The sequence below is a fragment of the Drosophila takahashii genome, chromosome 2L, assembly GCF_030179915.1.
Source record: "Drosophila takahashii strain IR98-3 E-12201 chromosome 2L, DtakHiC1v2, whole genome shotgun sequence".
Lineage (NCBI taxonomy): Eukaryota > Metazoa > Arthropoda > Insecta > Diptera > Drosophilidae > Drosophila > Drosophila takahashii.
Genome location: NC_091678.1, coordinates 38,848,172 through 38,867,908, shown reverse-complemented (window position 1 = coordinate 38,867,908; position 19,737 = coordinate 38,848,172). Strand labels below are relative to the sequence as shown.

At 38.6% G+C, this 19,737-nt stretch overlaps 3 protein-coding genes across 3 annotated transcripts; all 3 read right to left on the bottom strand.

Moving 5' to 3' along the window:
- Positions 1-892: 892 nt before the first annotated feature.
- On the bottom strand, positions 893-1,736 carry LOC138912001 (uncharacterized). Its single transcript, XM_070211708.1, has 2 exons — positions 1,060-1,736; positions 893-1,004 (listed from the first exon to the last, which is right to left on the bottom strand). The coding sequence occupies exons 1-2, from the start codon at positions 1,540-1,542 to the stop codon at positions 993-995; spliced, it is 495 nt and encodes a 164-aa protein (XP_070067809.1). The 5' UTR covers positions 1,543-1,736; the 3' UTR covers positions 893-992.
- A 4,258-nt stretch (positions 1,737-5,994) lies between these two features.
- On the bottom strand, positions 5,995-6,606 carry LOC138912060 (ATP-dependent RNA helicase glh-4-like). The gene is made up of 2 exons (XM_070211863.1): positions 6,162-6,606; positions 5,995-6,106 (listed from the first exon to the last, which is right to left on the bottom strand). Exons 1-2 carry the CDS (start codon positions 6,510-6,512, stop codon positions 6,095-6,097), a joined length of 363 nt encoding a protein of 120 aa, XP_070067964.1. The 5' UTR covers positions 6,513-6,606; the 3' UTR covers positions 5,995-6,094.
- Positions 6,607-11,189: 4,583 nt separating this feature from the next.
- Positions 11,190-12,730, bottom strand: LOC138914936 (uncharacterized). Its single transcript, XM_070219645.1, has 2 exons — positions 11,351-12,730; positions 11,190-11,296 (listed from the first exon to the last, which is right to left on the bottom strand). The coding sequence occupies exons 1-2, from the start codon at positions 12,728-12,730 to the stop codon at positions 11,285-11,287; spliced, it is 1,392 nt and encodes a 463-aa protein (XP_070075746.1). The 3' UTR covers positions 11,190-11,284.
- Positions 12,731-19,737: the final 7,007 nt, after the last annotated feature.

Below are 19,737 nucleotides of genomic sequence, written 5' to 3'. Positions count from 1 at the left end.
CCTTTGAGTCGGCTCACCCTCTACAAAAATTTCCAAAGTCCCCAACTTATAAATTTTTCTGTAAGCGACCCTGGCCGGACTGAGCCATATCCCAGCCAGGAAACTACGTTACAACGAAGTAAACTTCACCGACTCATCTTGCATAAAAACATGGTAAAACCCATTCTTTAAGTCTAGCTTTGTAAACCACTGTTTATCTGTCATTTGATCCAGTAGGTCATCTATCAAAGGGATGGGATAACTGTCTTTTGCTGTTAACTTATTTAACTTTCTGAAATCAATACACATTCTAAGTTCGCCCGACGCCTTCTTCACTAACACTATTGGTGACACGAATTCAGACTCGCTTGGTCTGATGTATCCTTTAGCAATATACTCATCCAAAATCTTTTGCAACTCATTCTTTTCAGCATAAGAAAGGCGTCTGGGGCTGCAGCTAAATGGCTTGGCATCCGTGATCGTTATTTTCATTTCGCACCTTGTTTCCGGCACTACTGGTCGAACAGCTTCAGTGTAATATTTACGAAACAAATTTTCAAAAGTAATCTTATCATTTATGTTTAAGTTTATCCCCACATTTACGTTCTCTTCATTAGATTCATATGCAATCATACAAATTTTCTCAAAGAATTCGTTTCTACAATCTGATTTATCCATATCATTTGAATCATTCATATTTGTACTCTCGTTCGTACTCTCGTTTGTGCTTTCGTTTGTTAGATTTAACTGATTTTCATTCCAGACAATGGAAGCGCCACTCGTATTTAAGAAATCTCTACCCAATATTACCCTTTCATTCATAGAATCATCCTGAACAACTAACATTTCAAGTCTTATTATTTTATTATAAATTGAAATTAACACAAAAATTTTTCCAAAAATTATAAGTTTACTGGAGTTTAAACCAATATATGTAGCTGGAGGCGCTGGCTTCATGTTTACGCTAGCCGGTACATACGATTTTTTGATAAAGCTGATTGGACTACCTGAGTCTAGTAGACATTCTACAAAAAACGATTCATTAACGCTACCCTCTATTTCTATCTTTAAATATCTTACGTAATCGTCCTTGCGAGTAGCTGGGGCTGATGTCTTCTTGTTCTGCTCACAAGCTGCGGCAAGGTGACCCATCTTTCCACATACAAAGCAGGCTCCAACTTCTCGTTTTGGCTTACGGCAATCTGAGGCGATGTGCCCCAAGCAATTACAGTTGTAGCACCAGAAAGCTTGCTTCTCGACCTTTCCACCGCTGTTAGTGGCTCCTTTGATTTTTGGAGCAACTAAATTAACGTGTCGTAGTGCCGACAGAAGGTCATCCTTCATTTTGAAGCACATCATATTGGCACTTGTGCGAATTTGGCGATCTGGTATGCCGTGGATGATATAGTCGACCAACTCGAGCTCTGACATCTGAAGTCCGTTAGACAGTAAAACTTTGCTGTTGAAGTAGGCCGAAAACGATTCATTGGTTTGCCATCTGCGCGCTTCAAACTTCTTTCGCAAAATAATGGCACTCTCCTTCGGAAGAAACGCCTTTTCCATCGACAGCAAAAGGGTATCAATCTTTTCGTTCGCGAACTCTGGTTTTGAGTACACCCAAGCTTGTGCATCACCTTTTAATTTGCTGAATATAAGGGATCGAAGTTTATTTTCAGTCAACGCATACGTAGATTTTAGTACGTTTACATGTGCATGCCACACACTAACACTCGTTTGTCCATCAAAGTCCGGCAGCATTTCCTTTATAGTTTGGAACGAAATTTCATCATCATTTGAAATTTTTTGTGAACTCGCTCCACCAGCCACTCTCAATAAATCATTCTCTCTCTGCAGTAACTCTTTTTCAAACTTCATTAACTCCAACTCTCTGGCCATCAATTGCATTCTTGCTCGTTGAAAATCGTTTTCATTTTGCAAAATTAACTTCTGGTCACTTAGAATTTTAAGTTCCTTGTCGATATCTGTCTTTTCTTTTTCCGCCTCGTCGTTTATCTTCTCATTTGCTTTTTCTTTCTATTGCTCGTCGTTTATCTTTTCGTTTGATTCTCCGTTATTTTGCTCGCTGTTTGTCTTCTCGTTCGATTTTCCTTTCTTTCGCTCGCCGTTCGCCGCTTCATTTGACTCTTCTTCTTCTCGTTCGCCATCCGCCTCTTCGTTTGATTCTGCAGCTTCTTGCTCGTCGTTTGACTCTCCTTCTTGTTCATTCGCTTCGTCGTCCGCTTCCACGTTTGCCTCATCAACTGCTTCCAGAACATTCTGCGCATTGTCCGCTTCGTTTTGACGTTGTTGTTGCTGTACGGCAGGGCATCTTCCACGAAATGGAACTTCGTTCAGCCGTGCAGCTAATGTGTTTTTATTTCCATGAGTAACAAGGTTTAAAACCCTACACCACTCGCGTTGTTGGTTGCACGTATATTCATTGGCGTTGATCAGATCCATTTTAATTTTTGTTCACTTTTAGTCGAGATGTGAATGTTTTTTTATGGCACGAGGGTTCGCGCCCACTTCTGATATTGTAGCAGTCAAACAGTTCAGGTCGGGATCACTTTCAAGACTAACTCTCGCTCTTTTATTCTCTCCTTTGCTAACATTCTCTTAACAGCTAGAAACTTTAACAGAGTGTATACATATATATAACAGGCCGTGTGTATGTGTGTGTGTATTTACAGGGATGCTTAGGGCTACTATCGGTATATATTTACAGTTATGCTTAGGGCTACTATAGGTACTATATATATTTACAGTTATGCTTAGGGCTACTATAGGTACTATATATATATGAGTGTATAAATATTTGTATGGGGCTGCCACAACTCGGTCATCCTGACCAACAAGGATCCCCTGATCCTGGTATAGCTAAATCTGAGTTAACGATCTTTTATTTTGGTCTTGCTTCTAGTATTGTAAACTTTAACTAATTTATTACGATCACTATCTTTGTCTTTTCTAATGCCTTTATTTTCCTTTACACTTATTTTATTTTCATTTATTTTATTATTTTCTTCACTATCATTTATCTCATCATTTTCTTCACAATCGTTTATCTCATCATTTTCTTCACAATCGTTTATCTCATCATTTTCTTCACAATCGTTTATCTCATCATTTTCTTCACAATCATTTATCTTTTCATTTTCTTCGCTTTTTGACCAACCGAGCCAGGGTTTCATATTAGCTGCCGCCCAAACGCCAGAGTATGGAATTCTAGATTGCTGAAATCCCTCCACGTCTTTAACAGCATACCGATCATTTCCTAACAACTTGACTATCTCAAAAGGTCCTTTGAACTTCGGAACAAATTTCTTTGAAACTCCTGTGTGACAATCAAAATTCTTTACTACAACATAATCTCCTTCTCATATTGTGTTGCCTTCAACCGTTTGCTGTTTTTCGTCGTCTCATTATAGTTTTGTAACTGAGCTTCTCTTTCGTGAGCGTTCTCTCTTACATTTTCAATTGTTCTGCTTTCCTTTTGTCCTTCTCGCAAATTGTCTCTAGAGCAATCAACTAAACTACCTCTTTGGCCAACTCCGAATAACATTACACTTGGATGTTGGTTAATCATTCTATGAACTGTATTATTTATTGCAAACTCAATTTCTCCCAGTACTTTTTCAAAGCTCCAACTTGGTTCTGAATCTGACAATTTTGCAAGCATCGGACTGATGCTTCGATTTATTCTCTCTACCTGTCCATTCGATCAGAGACTATACATTTAGGGGTACTATATGATCTGCAGTAGTTTTCCAGCGCCGATATCGCTTCAGTAGACTTTGTGGTCTTCGTAGAGTACAGTCTTACAAACTTTGTGCAGCTATCAACAATTACTAAAATATGTCTTGATTTCTTATCTTTCGTCGTAACTGGGCCTAGATGATCAATATGTAACTGTTCAAAAGGTTTTGTTGGCTTCTGAATGTTGTGTAAATAGCCTTCGTGCTTGCCCTTCGCCGTAAAAGCAATACATTCTAAGCAATTTTTAATATGTTGTCCTATCTTTTCCTTTAACTTTGGAAACCAATATGTTTTCAAAACAACTTCTAATACTTTGTCAACACCTACATGTCCGAGTCCATTATGGTATTTAAAGAGTACGTGCGTTTCCATATCTTTTGGAACATAAAATAATAAAGAGTCATGGTATTTCCAATAAATAATTCCATTTCGCATTTCGTACAGTTTGTGTTCAGTCTCTTCTAGAAGTTTTTTAATTTTAAGAATATTCTCATCCTTACCCTGGCATATAATCAAATTTTCTTCGAACGAATTTGTATCTACCACCATTATATTAGTGCATCTGCTGAGCGCATCAACGTGTTGCATTCTTACCCCAGATCTATGTTCCAGTATATAGTCATAGTTTTCCAGCTCTAAGGCCCATCGTGCTATTCTGGGGTTTATTTCCTTCTTCGTCAACGTAAGTGTAAGAGAATTGCAATCGGTGACAATTTTAAAACTTTTACCGTGAAGGTATACCCTAAAACGTTTGAGTGAATAAATTATTGCTAGCGTTTCCAGCTCGAAGCTGTGATACCTCGACTCAGCGTCCGTAGTGCGCTTGGAAAAATAAAACACCGGGTGAAACCGCCCATCTTTTTTCTTTTGCATCAAGATTGAACCGAAACCTATTGAACTCGCGTCGCAGTGGAGCTCTGTCTCATCCGCTGGGTTGTACAAAGCAAGTATAGGGGAATCTATTAACTTTTCTTTCAGAACTTCAAACGTTTTTAGCTCAAGTTCCCCAAACCGAAAATTTGTCGTTTTCTTCGTCACGTCGTATAATGGTTTCGCAATTATAGAGAAATCTTTGATGAACCTGCGAAAGTATGAACAAAGTCCTAAAAAGCTTTGTACCTCACTAGTTTTTGAAGGAACAGGAAAATTTTTAACCGCCGCTATGCCCTTTCCATCTGCTTTGATGCCGTACCCATTAACCGTATACCCTAGATATTTAATTTCCGTTTGAAAAAACTCGCACTTACTTAGCCTCAATTCCAATTTATTTCTAGTTAGTCTATCAAATACTTCATTTAAGATTTCTATATGGCTCTTTATATCCTTTGTCGCAATCATTATGTCGTCTAAGTACACGATAACCTTTGCTTCTCTTATCAGATCACTAAAAATTTTATTTATAAACCTCTGGAACGTAGACGGCGCGTTTTTTAGCCCAAATGGCATCCTTAGGAACTCGAATTGGCCTAAAGGTGTTGTAAACGAAGTAAACTTCACCGACTCATCTTGCATAAAAACATGGTAAAACCCATTCTTTAAGTCTAGCTTTGTAAACCACTGTTTATCTGTCATTTGATCCAGTAGGTCATCTATCAAAGGGATGGGATAACTGTCTTTTGCTGTTAACTTATTTAACTTTCTGAAATCAATACACATTCTAAGTTCGCCCGACGCCTTCTTCACTAACACTATTGGTGACACGAATTCAGACTCGCTTGGTCTGATGTATCCTTTAGCAATATACTCATCCAAAATCTTTTGCAACTCATTCTTTTCAGCATAAGAAAGGCGTCTGGGGCTGCAGCTAAATGGCTTGGCATCCGTGATCGTTATTTTCATTTCGCACCTTGTTTCCGGCACTACTGGTCGAACAGCTTCAGTGTAATATTTACGAAACAAATTTTCAAAAGTAATCTTATCATTTATGTTTAAGTTTATCCCCACATTTACGTTCATTCATTAGATTCATATGCAATCATACAAATTTTCTCAAAGAATTCGTTTCTACAATCTGATTTATCCATATCATTTGAATCATTCATATTTGTACTCTCGTTCGTACTCTCGTTTGTGCTTTCGTTTGTTAGACTTAACTGATTTTCATTCCAGACAATGGAAGCGCCACTCGTATTTAAGAAATCTCTACCCAATATTACCCTTTCATTCATAGAATCATCCTGAACAACTAACATTTCAAGTCTTATTATTTTATTATAAATTGAAATTAACACAAAAATTTTTCCAAAAATTATAAGTTTACTGGAGTTTAAACCAATATATGTAGCTGGAGGCGCTGGCTTCATGTTTACGCTAGCCGGTACATACGATTTTTTGATAAAGCTGATTGGACTACCTGAGTCTAGTAGACATTCTACAAAAAACGATTCATTAACGCTACCCTCTATTTCTATCTTTAAATATCTTACGTAATCGTCCTTGCGAGTAGCTGGGGCTGATGTCTTCTTGTTCTGCTCACAAGCTGCGGCAAGGTGACCCATCTTTCCACATACAAAGCAGGCTCCAACTTCTCGTTTTGGCTTACGGCAATCTGAGGCGATGTGCCCCAAGCAATTACAGTTGTAGCACCAGAAAGCTTGCTTCTCGACCTTTCCACCGCTGTTAGTGGCTCCTTTGATTTTTGGAGCAACTAAATTAACGTGTCGTAGTGCCGACAGAAGGTCATCCTTCATTTTGAAGCACATCATATTGGCACTTGTGCGAATTTGGCGATCTGGTATGCCGTGGATGATATAGTCGACCAACTCGAGCTCTGACATCTGAAGTCCGTTAGACAGTAAAACTTTGCTGTTGAAGTAGGCCGAAAACGATTCATTGGTTTGCCATCTGCGCGCTTCAAACTTCTTTCGCAAAATAATGGCACTCTTCTTCGGAAGAAACGCCTTTTCCATCGACAGCAAAAGGGTATCAATCTTTTCGTTCGCGAACTCTGGTTTTGAGTACACCCAAGCTTGTGCATCACCTTTTAATTTGCTGAATATAAGGGATCGAAGTTTATTTTCAGTCAACGCATACGTAGATTTTAGTACGTTTACATGTGCATGCCACACACTAACACTCGTTTGTCCATCAAAGTCCGGCAGCATTTCCTTTATAGTTTGGAACGAAATTTCATCATCATTTGAAATTTTTTGTGAACTCGCTCCACCAGCCACTCTCAACAAATCATTCTCTCTCTGCAGTAACTCTTTTTCAAACTTCATTAACTCCAACTCTCTGGCCATCAATTGCATTCTTGCTCGTTGAAAATCGTTTTCATTTTGCAAAATTAACTTCTGGTCACTTAGAATTTTAAGTTCCTTGTCGATATCTGTCTTTTCTTTTTCCGCCTCGTCGTTTATCTTCTCATTTGCTTTTTCTTTCTGTTGCTCGTCGTTTATCTTTTCGTTTGATTCTCCGTTATTTTGCTCGCTGTTTGTCTTCTCGTTCGATTTTCCTTTCTTTCGCTCGCCGTTCGCCGCTTCATTTGACTCTTCTTCTTCTCGTTCGCCATCCGCCTCTTCGTTTGATTCTGCAGCTTCTTGCTCGTCGTTTGACTCTCCTTCTTGTTCATTCGCTTCGTCGTCCGCTTCCACGTTTGCCTCATCAACTGCTTCCAGAACATTCTGCGCATTGTCCGCTTCGTTTTGACGTTGTTGTTGCTGTACGGCAGGGCATCTTCCACGAAATGGAACTTCGTTCAGCCGTGCAGCTAATGTGTTTTTATTTCCATGAGTAACAAGGTTTAAAACCCTACACCACTCGCGTTGTTGGTTGCACGTATATTCATTGGCGTTGATCAGATCCATTTTAATTTTTGTTCACTTTTAGTCGAGATGTGAATGTTTTTTATGGCACGAGGGTTCGCGCCCACTTCTGATATTGTAGCAGTCAAACAGTTCAGGTCGGGATCACTTTCAAGACTAACTCTCGCTCTTTTATTCTCTCCTTTGCTAACATTCTCTTAACAGCTAGAAACTTTAACAGAGTGTATACATATATATAACAGGCCGTGTGTATGTGTGTGTGTGTATTTACAGGGATGCTTAGGGCTACTATCGGTATATATTTACAGTTATGCTTAGGGCTACTATAGGTACTATATATATTTACAGTTATGCTTAGGGCTACTATAGGTACTATATATATATGAGTGTATAAATATTTGTATGGGGCTGCCACAACTCGGTCATCCTGACCAACAAGGATCCCCTGATCCTGGTATAGCTAAATCTGAGTTAACGATCTTTTATTTTGGTCTTGCTTCTAGTATTGTAAACTTTAACTAATTTATTACGATCACTATCTTTGTCTTTTCTAATGCCTTTATTTTCCTTTACACTTATTTTATTTTCATTTATTTTATTATTTTCTTCACTTCATTTATCTCATCATTTTCTTCACAATCGTTTATCTCATCATTTTCTTCACAATCGTTTATCTCATCATTTTCTTCACAATCGTTTATCTCATCATTTTCTTCACAATCATTTATCTTTTCATTTTCTTCGCTTTTTGACCAACCGAGCCAGGGTTTCATATTAGCTGCCGCCCAAACGCCAGAGTATGGAGTTCTAGATTGCTGAAATCCCTCCACGTCTTTAACAGCATACCGATCATTTCCTAACAACTTGACTATCTCAAAAGGTCCTTTGAACTTCGGAACAAGTTTCTTTGAAACTCCTGTGTGACAATCAAAATTCTTTACTACAACATAATCTCCTTTCTCATATTGTGTTGCCTTCAACCGTTTGCTGTTTTTCGTCGTCTCATTATAGTTTTGTAACTGAGCTTCTCTTTCGTGAGCGTTCTCTCTTATATTTTCAATTGTTCTGCTTTCCTTTTGTCCTTCTCGCAAATTGTCTCTAAGGCAATCAACTAAACTACCTCTTTGGCCAACTCCGAATAACATTACACTTGGATGTTGGTTAATCATTCTATGAACTGTATTATTTATTGCAAACTCAATTTCTCCCAGTACTTTTTCAAAGCTCCAACTTGGTTCTGAATCTGACAATTTTGCAAGCATCGGACTGATGCTTCGATTTATTCTCTCTACCTGTCCATTCGCCTCAGGCGATCCTGTTGCTATTTGTGTATGAGTTATTTTTCGAGTCCTTAGAAAATTGGAAAATTCTGAGGAGGTGAAGCAAGATCCTCGATCAGAGACTATACATTTAGGGGTACTATATGATCTGCAGTAGTTTTCCAGCGCCGATATCGCTTCAGTAGACTTTGTGGTCTTCGTAGAGTCTTACAAACTTTGTGCAGCTATCAACAATTACTAAAATATGTCTTGATTTCTTATCTTTCGTCGTAACTGGGCCTAGATGATCAATATGTAACTGTTCAAAAGGTTTTGTTGGCTTCTGAATGTTGTGTAAATAGCCTTCGTGCTTGCCCTTCGCCGTAAAAGCAATACATTCTAAGCAATTTTTAATATGTTGTCCTATCTTTTCCTTTAACTTTGGAAACCAATATGTTTTCAAAACAACTTCTAATACTTTGTCAACACCTACATGTCCGAGTCCATTATGGTATTTAAAGAGTACGTGCGTTTCCATATCTTTTGGAACATAAAATAATAAAGAGTCATGGTATTTCCGATAAATAATTCCATTTCGCATTTCGTACAGTTTGTGTTCAGTCTCTTCTAGAAGTTTTTTAATTTTAAGAATATTCTCATCCTTACCCTGGCATATAATCAAATTTTCTTCGAACGAATTTGTATCTACCACCATTATATTAGTGCATCTGCTGAGCGCATCAACGTGTTGCATTCTTACCCCAGATCTATGTTCCAGTATATAGTCATAGTTTTCCAGCTCTAAGGCCCATCGTGCTATTCTGGGGTTTATTTCCTTCTTCGTCAACGTAAGTGTAAGAGAATTGCAATCGGTGACAATTTTAAAACTTTTACCGTGAAGGTATACCCTAAAACGTTTGAGTGAATAAATTATTGCTAGCGTTTCCAGCTCGAAGCTGTGATACCTCGACTCAGCGTCCGTAGTGCGCTTGGAAGAATAAAACACCGGGTGAAACCGCCCATCTTTTTTCTTTTGCATCAAGATTGAACCGAAACCTATTGAACTCGCGTCGCAGTGGAGCTCTGTCTCATCCGCTGGGTTGTACGAAGCAAGTATAGGGGAATCTATTAACTTTTCTTTCAGAACTTCAAACGTTTTTAGCTCAAGTTCCCCAAACCGAAAATTTGTCGTTTTCTTCGTCACGTCGTATAATGGTTTCGCAATTATAGAGAAATCTTTGATGAACCTGCGAAAGTATGAACAAAGTCCTAAAAAGCTTTGTACCTCACTAGTTTTTGAAGGAACAGGAAAATTTTTAACCGCCGCTATGCCCTTTCCATCTGCTTTGATGCCGTACCCATTAACCGTATACCCTAGATATTTAATTTCCGTTTGAAAAAACTCGCACTTACTTAGCCTCAATTCCAATTTATTTCTTGTTAGTCTATCAAATACTTCATTTAAGATTTCTATATGGCTCTTTATATCCTTTGTCGCAATCATTATGTCGTCTAAGTACACGATAACCTTTGCTTCTCTTATCAGATCACTAAAAATTTTATTTATAAACCTCTGGAACGTAGACGGCGCGTTTTTTAGCCCAAATGGCATCCTTAGGAACTCGAATTGGCCTAAAGGTGTTGTAAACGAAGTAAACTTCACCGACTCATCTTGCATAAAAACATGGTAAAACCCATTCTTTAAGACTAGCTTTGTAAACCACTGTTTATCTGTCATTTGATCCAGTAGGTCATCTATCAAAGGGATGGGATAACTGTCTTTTGCTGTTAACTTATTTAACTTTCTGAAATCAATACACATTCTAAGTTCGCCCGACGCCTTCTTCACTAACACTATTGGTGACACGAATTCAGACTCGCTTGGTCTGATGTATCCTTTAGCAATATACTCATCCAAAATCTTTTGCAACTCATTCTTTTCAGCATAAGAAAGGCGTCTGGGGCTGCAGCTAAATGGCCTGGCATCCGTGATCGTTATTTTCATTTCGCACCTTGTTTCCGGCACTACTGGTCGAACAGCTTCAGTGTAATATTTACGAAACAAATTTTCAAAAGTAATCTTATCATTTATGTTTAAGTTTATCCCCACATTTACGTTCTCTTCATTAGATTCATATTCAATCATACAAATTTTCTCAAAGAATTCGTTTCTACAATCTGATTTATCCATATCATTTGAATCATTCATATTTGTACTCTCGTTCGTACTCTCGTTTGTGCTTTCGTTTGTTAGACTTAACTGATTTTCATTCCAGACAATGGAAGCGCCACTCGTATTTAAGAAATCTCTACCCAATATTACCCTTTCATTCATAGAATCATCCTGAACAACTAACATTTCAAGTCTTATTCTTTTATTATAAATTGAAATTAACACAAAAATTTTTCCAAAAATTATAAGTTTACTGGAGTTTAAACCAATATATGTAGCTGGAGGCGCTGGCTTCATGTTTACGCTAGCCGGTACATACGATTTTTTGATAAAGCTGATTGGACTACCTGAGTCTAGTAGACATTCTACAAAAACGATTCATTAACGCTACCCTCTATTTCTATCTTTAAATATCTTACGTAATCCTCCTTGCGAGTAGCTGGGGCTGATGTCTTCTTGTTCTGCTCACAAGCTGCGGCAAGGTGACCCATCTTTCCACATACAAAGCAGGCTCCAACTTCTCGTTTTGGCTTACGGCAATCTGAGGCGATGTGCCCCAAGCAATTACAGTTGTAGCACCAGAAAGCTTGCTTCTCGACCTTTCCACCGCTGTTAGTGGCTCCTTTGATTTTTGGAGCAACTAAATTAACGTGTCGTAGTGCCGACAGAAGGTCATCCTTCATTTTGAAGCACATCATATTGGCACTTGTGCGAATTTGGCGATCTGGTATGCCGTGGATGATATAGTCGACCAACTCGAGCTCTGACATCTGAAGTCCGTTAGACAGTAAAACTTTGCTGTTGAAGTAGGCCGAAAACGATTCATTGGTTTGCCATCTGCGCGCTTCAAACTTCTTTCGCAAAATAATGGCACTCTCCTTCGGAAGAAACGCCTTTTCCATCGACAGCAAAAGGGTATCAATCTTTTCGTTCGCGAACTCTGGTTTTGAGTACACCCAAGCTTGTGCATCACCTTTTAATTTGCTGAATATAAGGGATCGAAGTTTATTTTCAGTCAACGCATACGTAGATTTTAGTACGTTTACATGTGCATGCCACACACTAACACTCGTTTGTCCATCAAAGTCCGGCAGCATTTCCTTTATAGTTTGGAACGAAATTTCATCATCATTTGAAATTTTTTGTGAACTCGCTCCACCAGCCACTCTCAACAAATCATTCTCTCTCTGCAGTAACTCTTTTTCAAACTTCATTAACTCCAACTCTCTGGCCATCAATTGCATTCTTGCTCGTTGAAAATCGTTTTCATTTTGCAAAATTAACTTCTGGTCACTTAGAATTTTAAGTTCCTTGTCGATATCTGTCTTTTCTTTTCCCGCCTCGTCGTTTATCTTCTCATTTGCTTTTTCTTTCTGTTGCTCGTCGTTTATCTTTTCGTTTGATTCTCCGTTATTTTGCTCGCTGTTTGTCTTCTCGTTCGATTTTCCTTTCTTTCGCTCGCCGTTCGCCGCTTCATTTGACTCTTCTTCTTCTCGTTCGCCATCCGCCTCTTCGTTTGATTCTGCAGCTTCTTGCTCGTCGTTTGACTCTCCTTCTTGTTCATTCGCTTCGTCGTCCGCTTCCACGTTTGCCTCATCAACTGCTTCCAGAACATTCTGCGCATTGTCCGCTTCGTTTTGACGTTGTTGTTGCTGTACGGCAGGGCATCTTCCACGAAATGGAACTTCGTTCAGCCGTGCAGCTAATGTGTTTTTATTTCCATGAGTAACAAGGTTTAAAACCCTACACCACTCGCGTTGTTGGTTGCACGTATATTCATTGGCGTTGATCAGATCCATTTTAATTTTTGTTCACTTTTAGTCGAGATGTGAATGTTTTTTATGGCACGAGGGTTCGCGCCCACTTCTGATATTGTAGCAGTCAAACAGTTCAGGTCGGGATCACTTTCAAGACTAACTCTCGCTCTTTTATTCTCTCCTTTGCTAACATTCTCTTAACAGCTAGAAACTTTAACAGAGTGTATACATATATATAACAGGCCGTGTGTATGTGTGTGTGTGTATTTACAGGGATGCTTAGGGCTACTATCGGTATATATTTACAGTTATGCTTAGGGCTACTATAGGTACTATATATATTTACAGTTATGCTTAGGGCTACTATAGGTACTATATATATATGAGTGTATAAATATATGTATGGGGCTGCCACAATATTTGTTTTGTATTTTAAAAACTTTAACTGCTGTTCCGATCAATATGATTTTCGATCAATAGTCAGTCCTGTGGATAAAATGCTTAGGTTTTATTTAAAAAAAAATATTTTTCATTTTGTAGCAGAAGTAAGAGCCTTATTTAATTTCCACCATGGAAGAAGATAAAAAATTACTACAAATTCTGTAAACAAAGCCAAAATGTTTCCAAGTTAAATATCTTACGATTCGAACTTTAGCCCAAATACGTATGTATATTTGGATATGTTTTGATTTGTACAATACATGTACAATACAATACATAAAGTATGTAGATAATGTGCTTAAATACAAATAAAATGATTTATTTCCTTTCAGCCAATGCAAAATTGGAAGAGTTTAAAATGAATTATTATCAATCAAATGTGGAATCGGAAAATAATAAGTTACTTCGCTACTTTTGTATGGGATGTCAATCTTTTCGTGTGTGTACAAATGTTTTCGTTTCATTCAAAACAATAAATTTAAAAATAACAAATTCGAATTTACAAACAAGTGTAAACTTGCGCGCAAATTAAAATTGCATTGATAACAATGTAACTGATAGAAGGTATAAAAATGCAATTCTTTTACTTAGATCGCATTCATTTATTATATAGCTCTACCAGTAGCCTTCGGATTCTCTCTGGAAGAATCTTCTAGAAAGGTTGTTTACGCAAAGGTTTTCAACAAACGCGCAAATAAGATATAAGAAAGTCCTGACAACCTAATTTCCTAACTGCAAATTAATTTTGAGCGAACGAAGTCGCTCCGGGTATAGCTAGTTTATGATATATTTGTCGTTTGCGATATTTTTGGTTTTGCCGTACACTTTTCGTCGTCTCTTTTCATCACAATTTTTTATCTAAATTTTAGATCAAGCGAACATATCAGTTGGTTCGATTGGAATCTAGTTCAACTCCCGTATTGGTTCGATCAATCCGAAGCGAAAACTAGGTCAGTTCCATATTGGCGTAGGTCAGTTCCGTATCGGTTCGATCGAGCCGAAAACGAAAGTAGGTCAATTTCTGTTGGAAGTAAGAGAAACAGCTGATCCAACGAAAGTTCATCGACCTTTTCGGTTGGTTGAATTACAAAAAAACATAGCTAATTGCAAATTTAGTAAGAACTTTAAGATTTAATCGTAAATTTATTTATTTTATTTTAATTATAAGTCTTAGAATTTTTTGTTTCGTTTTTGTGTTCCTCAGGGAGTTTTAAATTTGTATTATTTTGAGTTTATTTGTTCTTCCGCCATGTCAGATACCGAGGAGAATGTGGCACAAAAGTGTCCTTTGTGTGAAGTTTTTTTAGACGTTGGAAAGACTTTTAAAACCAAATGTGGTCATGTGTTCCATACGTCCTGCATCGCAGCTCATTCCAAAAAGAAAACAACGTGTCCTACTTGTAACACAGTGTGTTTCGAGAAAGCTGGTACTCCATCTCAAAATACGCGGTCAAACAAAGGGCAGATGTCAGAAGCTACGCCCATTGGTTCGTCAGGGGCGCAAGCTTTGGGACTGGCTCAGAGAGAGCTGATCCAGAGCACCGTTTTAGACGCTGTAAAGTCCATGCAAAATGATTTGATGACCCAATTATCAGAACAGATGACTAGGTTGATTGAAGCCAATGTTCCTGCACCCTTTCCAGCTGAAGGAGTTGCTAACACGGAAGTATTACTTGGAGGGGATTCTCTTGGTCAACTTCCACTACTCAACATGGATGGACCATCAGGCTCCGGTCGCGAAAAACCCAGGAGTAATCACTCAGACCTAAGCCAGAGGCCCGACAAAGTAGGCCACATTTTAAACAGTTGGAAATTGCGGTTTAGTGGAAATCCTGAAGGTCTCAGTGTCGATTATTTTATTTACCGAGTAGAGGCTCTCACCAAACAAACGCTAGAAGGAAATTTTTCGATTCTAAGCAGAAACGCTAGCCTTCTGTTTAAAGGGCAAGCAAGAGAATTTTACTGGAGGTATCATAAAAATACCCACGAACTGCGATGGGATTATCTTTGCACTGCACTTAGAAGGCAATTCAGAGAGGAACGGACGGACTTAGATATCCGAGAAGCGATTCGAGATAGGAAACAGCGGGAAAGGGAAGGGTACGATACGTTTTATGATGCAATACAGGAATTAATGGACCACCTGGATATGCCTCTGACCAATATGGAAGTGAAAGAAGTTTTAAAAAGAAATCTAAGGCCAGAAATAAGACATGAAATTCTAAATATTCCAGTCCAATCAGTGGAAGGTTTAAGGGCAATATGCCGACGCAGGGAAAGCTTTTTAGAAGATGTCCGAAAATCCCAGGGATATCAGAAGGTAGTGCCTTTCCGCAAGCAAGTCTCTGAGTTGGTTGAGGGGATGAAAGATGCTGAGGAGTTCTCTGAGGGCGAAGCGAATAACGAAGTCGGTGCGATGGCGTTTATATGCTGGAATTGTCGCAAAGAAGGCCATCGATACAAGCAATGTGTTTTGTTTTGGATGTGGCGCTCCAAATAACACTGGTCGACAAAAAAAAAGCCCAAGAATAAAAGCTACCAAACCTGAAAGGAATTTAGCTGGAGATTACTACCTCATACTTGGAAACTTTCCATCACGTCGAAGTTTTGAGAAATCCGTGGTCAAAGTTCCAAATTTTCGATTTTTAGGCACTTTTTGCTACTTAATAGTAAGAAAACCCTTTGTAGCCCAGAGCCACAATTTAGCGGAAAAGGTACTTTGAACCTTTAACTTCAAGATTGTCCAATCACAAAGTTGGGCGACCTCTACTTTTTTAGCTACAATGGATTTTACTGAAATACTTTTTGTCACTTTTTTTCATCTATAGTAGCCTGATATTTTTAATGTATTGTATGTGTACGGGTCTCAGTTTGTTTGGATTGTTGGATACTGGTGCTGCCATTCACGTGATCGGTGGTAAATTGGCAGAACAACTAATACGAAGTAGAATTCCGTTTAAAAGAGTTGCAACAGTTGCTAACACGGCAGATGGCCAAAAGCAAGATGTAGTAGGAAGACTTCAAACGGCGGTAAAGTATAAAGATGAGACTAAGGAGCTGGAGTTCCATTATACCGTCGTTAAATCAGGATTTATACTTAGGCATTACGTTTTGGTCAGTCTTTAATTTGTTGCCACCGTCCATGCAAGTATCTGAAATTGTTTCGGATTCGCATAACCTGACTGAAGGTCAGCAACGCAGTCTCAGTGAAGTTATTGGGAAATTTCCTTCGTTTGCCTCTTCGGGATTGGGGAAAACCACTCTTATTTCTAACGAAATTAACGTTGGTGAAGCTAAGCCGATCAAACAACGTAATTTTCCGGTGTCACCTGCGGTTGAAAAGCTTCTTTATAAAGAGATCGACCGAATGTTGGAAATGGGGGTGATTGAGGAGTCTCAAAGTGCGTGGTCTTCGCCAGTTGTCCTAGTACAAAAGCCCGGAAAAGTACGTTTGTGTTTGGACAGTCGTAAAGTCAACGCAGCTACCACAAAGGATGCTTATCCTTTGCTCCAAATCGATTGGATGTTATCTCGACTTCCAAAGGCAATGTATATTTCCAGCCTCGATCTGAAGGACGCCTGTTGGCACATCCCATTGGAGCCAAGTTCTCGGGATAAAACCGCGTTTACCATTCCGGGAAAGCCCTTATACCAATATAAGGTGACGTCATTCGGTTTGACCAACGCGTCGCAAACAATGACCTGCTTGATGGACAAAGTTATCCCGCCAGATCTCAGGAATGAAGTTTTTGTGTATCTAGACGATCTTTTGGTCGTCTCAGACACATTTGAATCCCACATGAAGGTTCTGAGTGCGGTGGCCGAACAAATTAAAATAGCTGGACTCACTCTAAATGTGGAGAAAAGCGAATTTTGTATGCGATCGGTAAAATATCTTGGGCACATCGTAGGAGAAGGGATTATTTGTACTGATCCAGAGAAAAACTCGGCCATGGCAGACTTTCCACTCCCTAAGAATTTGAGATCCCTTCGCAGTTTTCTCGGTATGGTGGGGTGATATCGCAAATTCATTAATAATTTTGCGTCAGTATCTTCTCCACTCACAGATTTTTTGAAGCCAAAGAAAAAGTTCGAAATGACTCCTGAGGGCGAAAAAGCGTTTGCCTTGCTAATAGACATGCTATGTTCCGCTCCAGTTCTACGCAGCACTGATTTTACAAGACCTTTTTACGTGCAATGCGATGCAAGTAAGTCTGGAGTGAGTGGTGTATTAGTCCAAAAGACAGATCAGGGTGACGAGTATCCCATTGCGTTTGTGTCAAAAAAATTAAACAAAGCCCAAAGGAATTATTCGGTAACCGAACAGGAGCGTCTCGCGGCTATTGTTTGTAACAAGCGTTTTCGGCCATACATAGAAGGTCATGAGTTTGCGGTTATTACTGACCACGCTTCACTCAAGTGGCTCATGAGTCAGACTGATCTCCACTCTCGCCTAGCTCGTTGGGCCTTAAAATTGCAAGGTTTCAATTTTACAATCGAACATAGAAGTGGAAAAATGAATGTTGTCCCAGATGCTTTGTCCAGAGTCAACGAGGCAGAAGTAGCGGCAGTAGAGGCGAGACACGGTCTTTTAATAGATCTTCAAGCACCAGAATTCAAATCAGCCAAGTATTTGGAAATTGTAGACAAAGTCAAAGCCAATCAGAATCAATTGCCAGATTTAAAAATCGTAGACGGACTTGTTTATGGGAGATCCGAGCATGCAACATGCAACGTACACGCAAGCTTGTGAGATTTGCAAATCCATCAAAGCGTCAAATAGAACACAACGACCCCCAATGGGCGTGGCGCCTGTATCAGAGCGATTTTTCCAGCGTCTTTACATAGATTTTCTCGGTCCATACCCACGGTCTCGCAGTGGAAATATTGGAATATTAATTGTGTTGGACCATTACTCCCAGTTTGTATTTTTAAAGGCTGTTAAGAATTTCTCTGCAGATGTAGTAATTAAATATCTGCAGCAAGATCTTTCTCACACTTTCGGCTTACCAGAAACCATTGTATCCGATAATGGATCGCAGTTCAAGGCCGAGACTTTTCAGAAATTGCTGAGAGAATATTCTATTTCTCACACTTTGACCGCTGCTTATTCGCCCCAGTCAAACGCATTGGAAAGGGTTAACCCGTCAGTCATTGCGGCGATTAGGTCTTATGTCAGACCTGATCAGAAAGATTGGGACGAACAGCTCAGCAGTATTTGCTGCGCTCTCCGTACAGCAGTCCATTCTGCGCTTGGTACCAGCCCTTATTATATGGCATTTGGCCAGAACTTCGTCTCCTCAGGATCATCGTATAAACTGTTAAGAGATTTAGGTATTCTTGAGGACAGATCATTGGCGATTTCTAAAGAAGACTCGTTGGAAATAGTTCGGAAAAAGGCGTGTGAGATGCTGAGAAAACAAAATGAGAAGAGAAGTGACATATAAGGAAGGACAGGAGGTATTTTACAAAAACTTTTAGCAGAGTAATTTTGCGGCAGGATATTAGTTCAATCAGGAAATTCATGCATACTATGGGTTTCTCCTCAGTGTACACTTAACATCGGGTATCTATCCCCGATTTCTGTACACAAAAAACACATGTTTAACTAAAAAACATCCTTGAATACATGAATACATGATTTAAAATAGATTTTCTCCTCGCTAGAGAGAGAAATTGAGAGAAAGTAACAGGATTGTAGCAGTGATTTTCTTCGAAACAATTAAAGAGAGTAAATATATAAAAAATCGTTTTTTATAATTAAATAAAATATAGTTTATAAGTATGTATTAATATTTTGCAATTGATCCATTCGAAATTTAAAAATCTATTTAAATAGTATTTTTATGCAAATGAAACATTAAAATTATTATATAACAATTTACAATTCAACAACAAATATTATAAAGACTGATTAACCTAGAATGCTAATAAGGCTTTAAATGTTAGTCCAATGTCTTTTTTTATTTTTGTAAATGCATAGGAAAACTGCAGCCATATCCAAAAAATATTTGAGACCTGAAGCACGCTTTTTCCTACCCAGAGACATACTTTACATTACACGACATACTACATTATTTTACATTTTTTTCCGCAAGAGGGCGAGAATCCCGAGAGAGGCCTTTACAGGAGAGTTATCCACCCCCTGTAAAGAAGCGCCCTCTGTAAAGAAGCGCCATCTACTTTTGAGTCTTCGTTCGCGTTGTTCAGCTCGCAAAGCGTCATCTAAGAGTCATGTTTTTGGGAGTGTTTCTCGGATGAGAAATTACATAACTGAAAAATATTCTGTAAAGGCCTCTCTCGGGATTCTCGCCCTCTTGCGGAAAAAAAATGTAAAATAATGTAGTATGTCGTGTAATGTAAAGTATGTCTCTGGGTAGGAAAAAGCGTGCTTCAGGTCTCAAATATTTTTTGGATATGGCTGCAGTTTTCCTATGCATTTACAAAAATAAAAAAAGACATTGGACTAACATTTAAAGCCTTATTAGCATTCTAGGTGAATCAGTCTTTATAATATTTGTTGTTGAATTGTAAATTGTTATATAATAATTTTAATGTTTCATTTGCATAAAAATACTATTTAAATAAATTTTTAAATTTCGAATGGA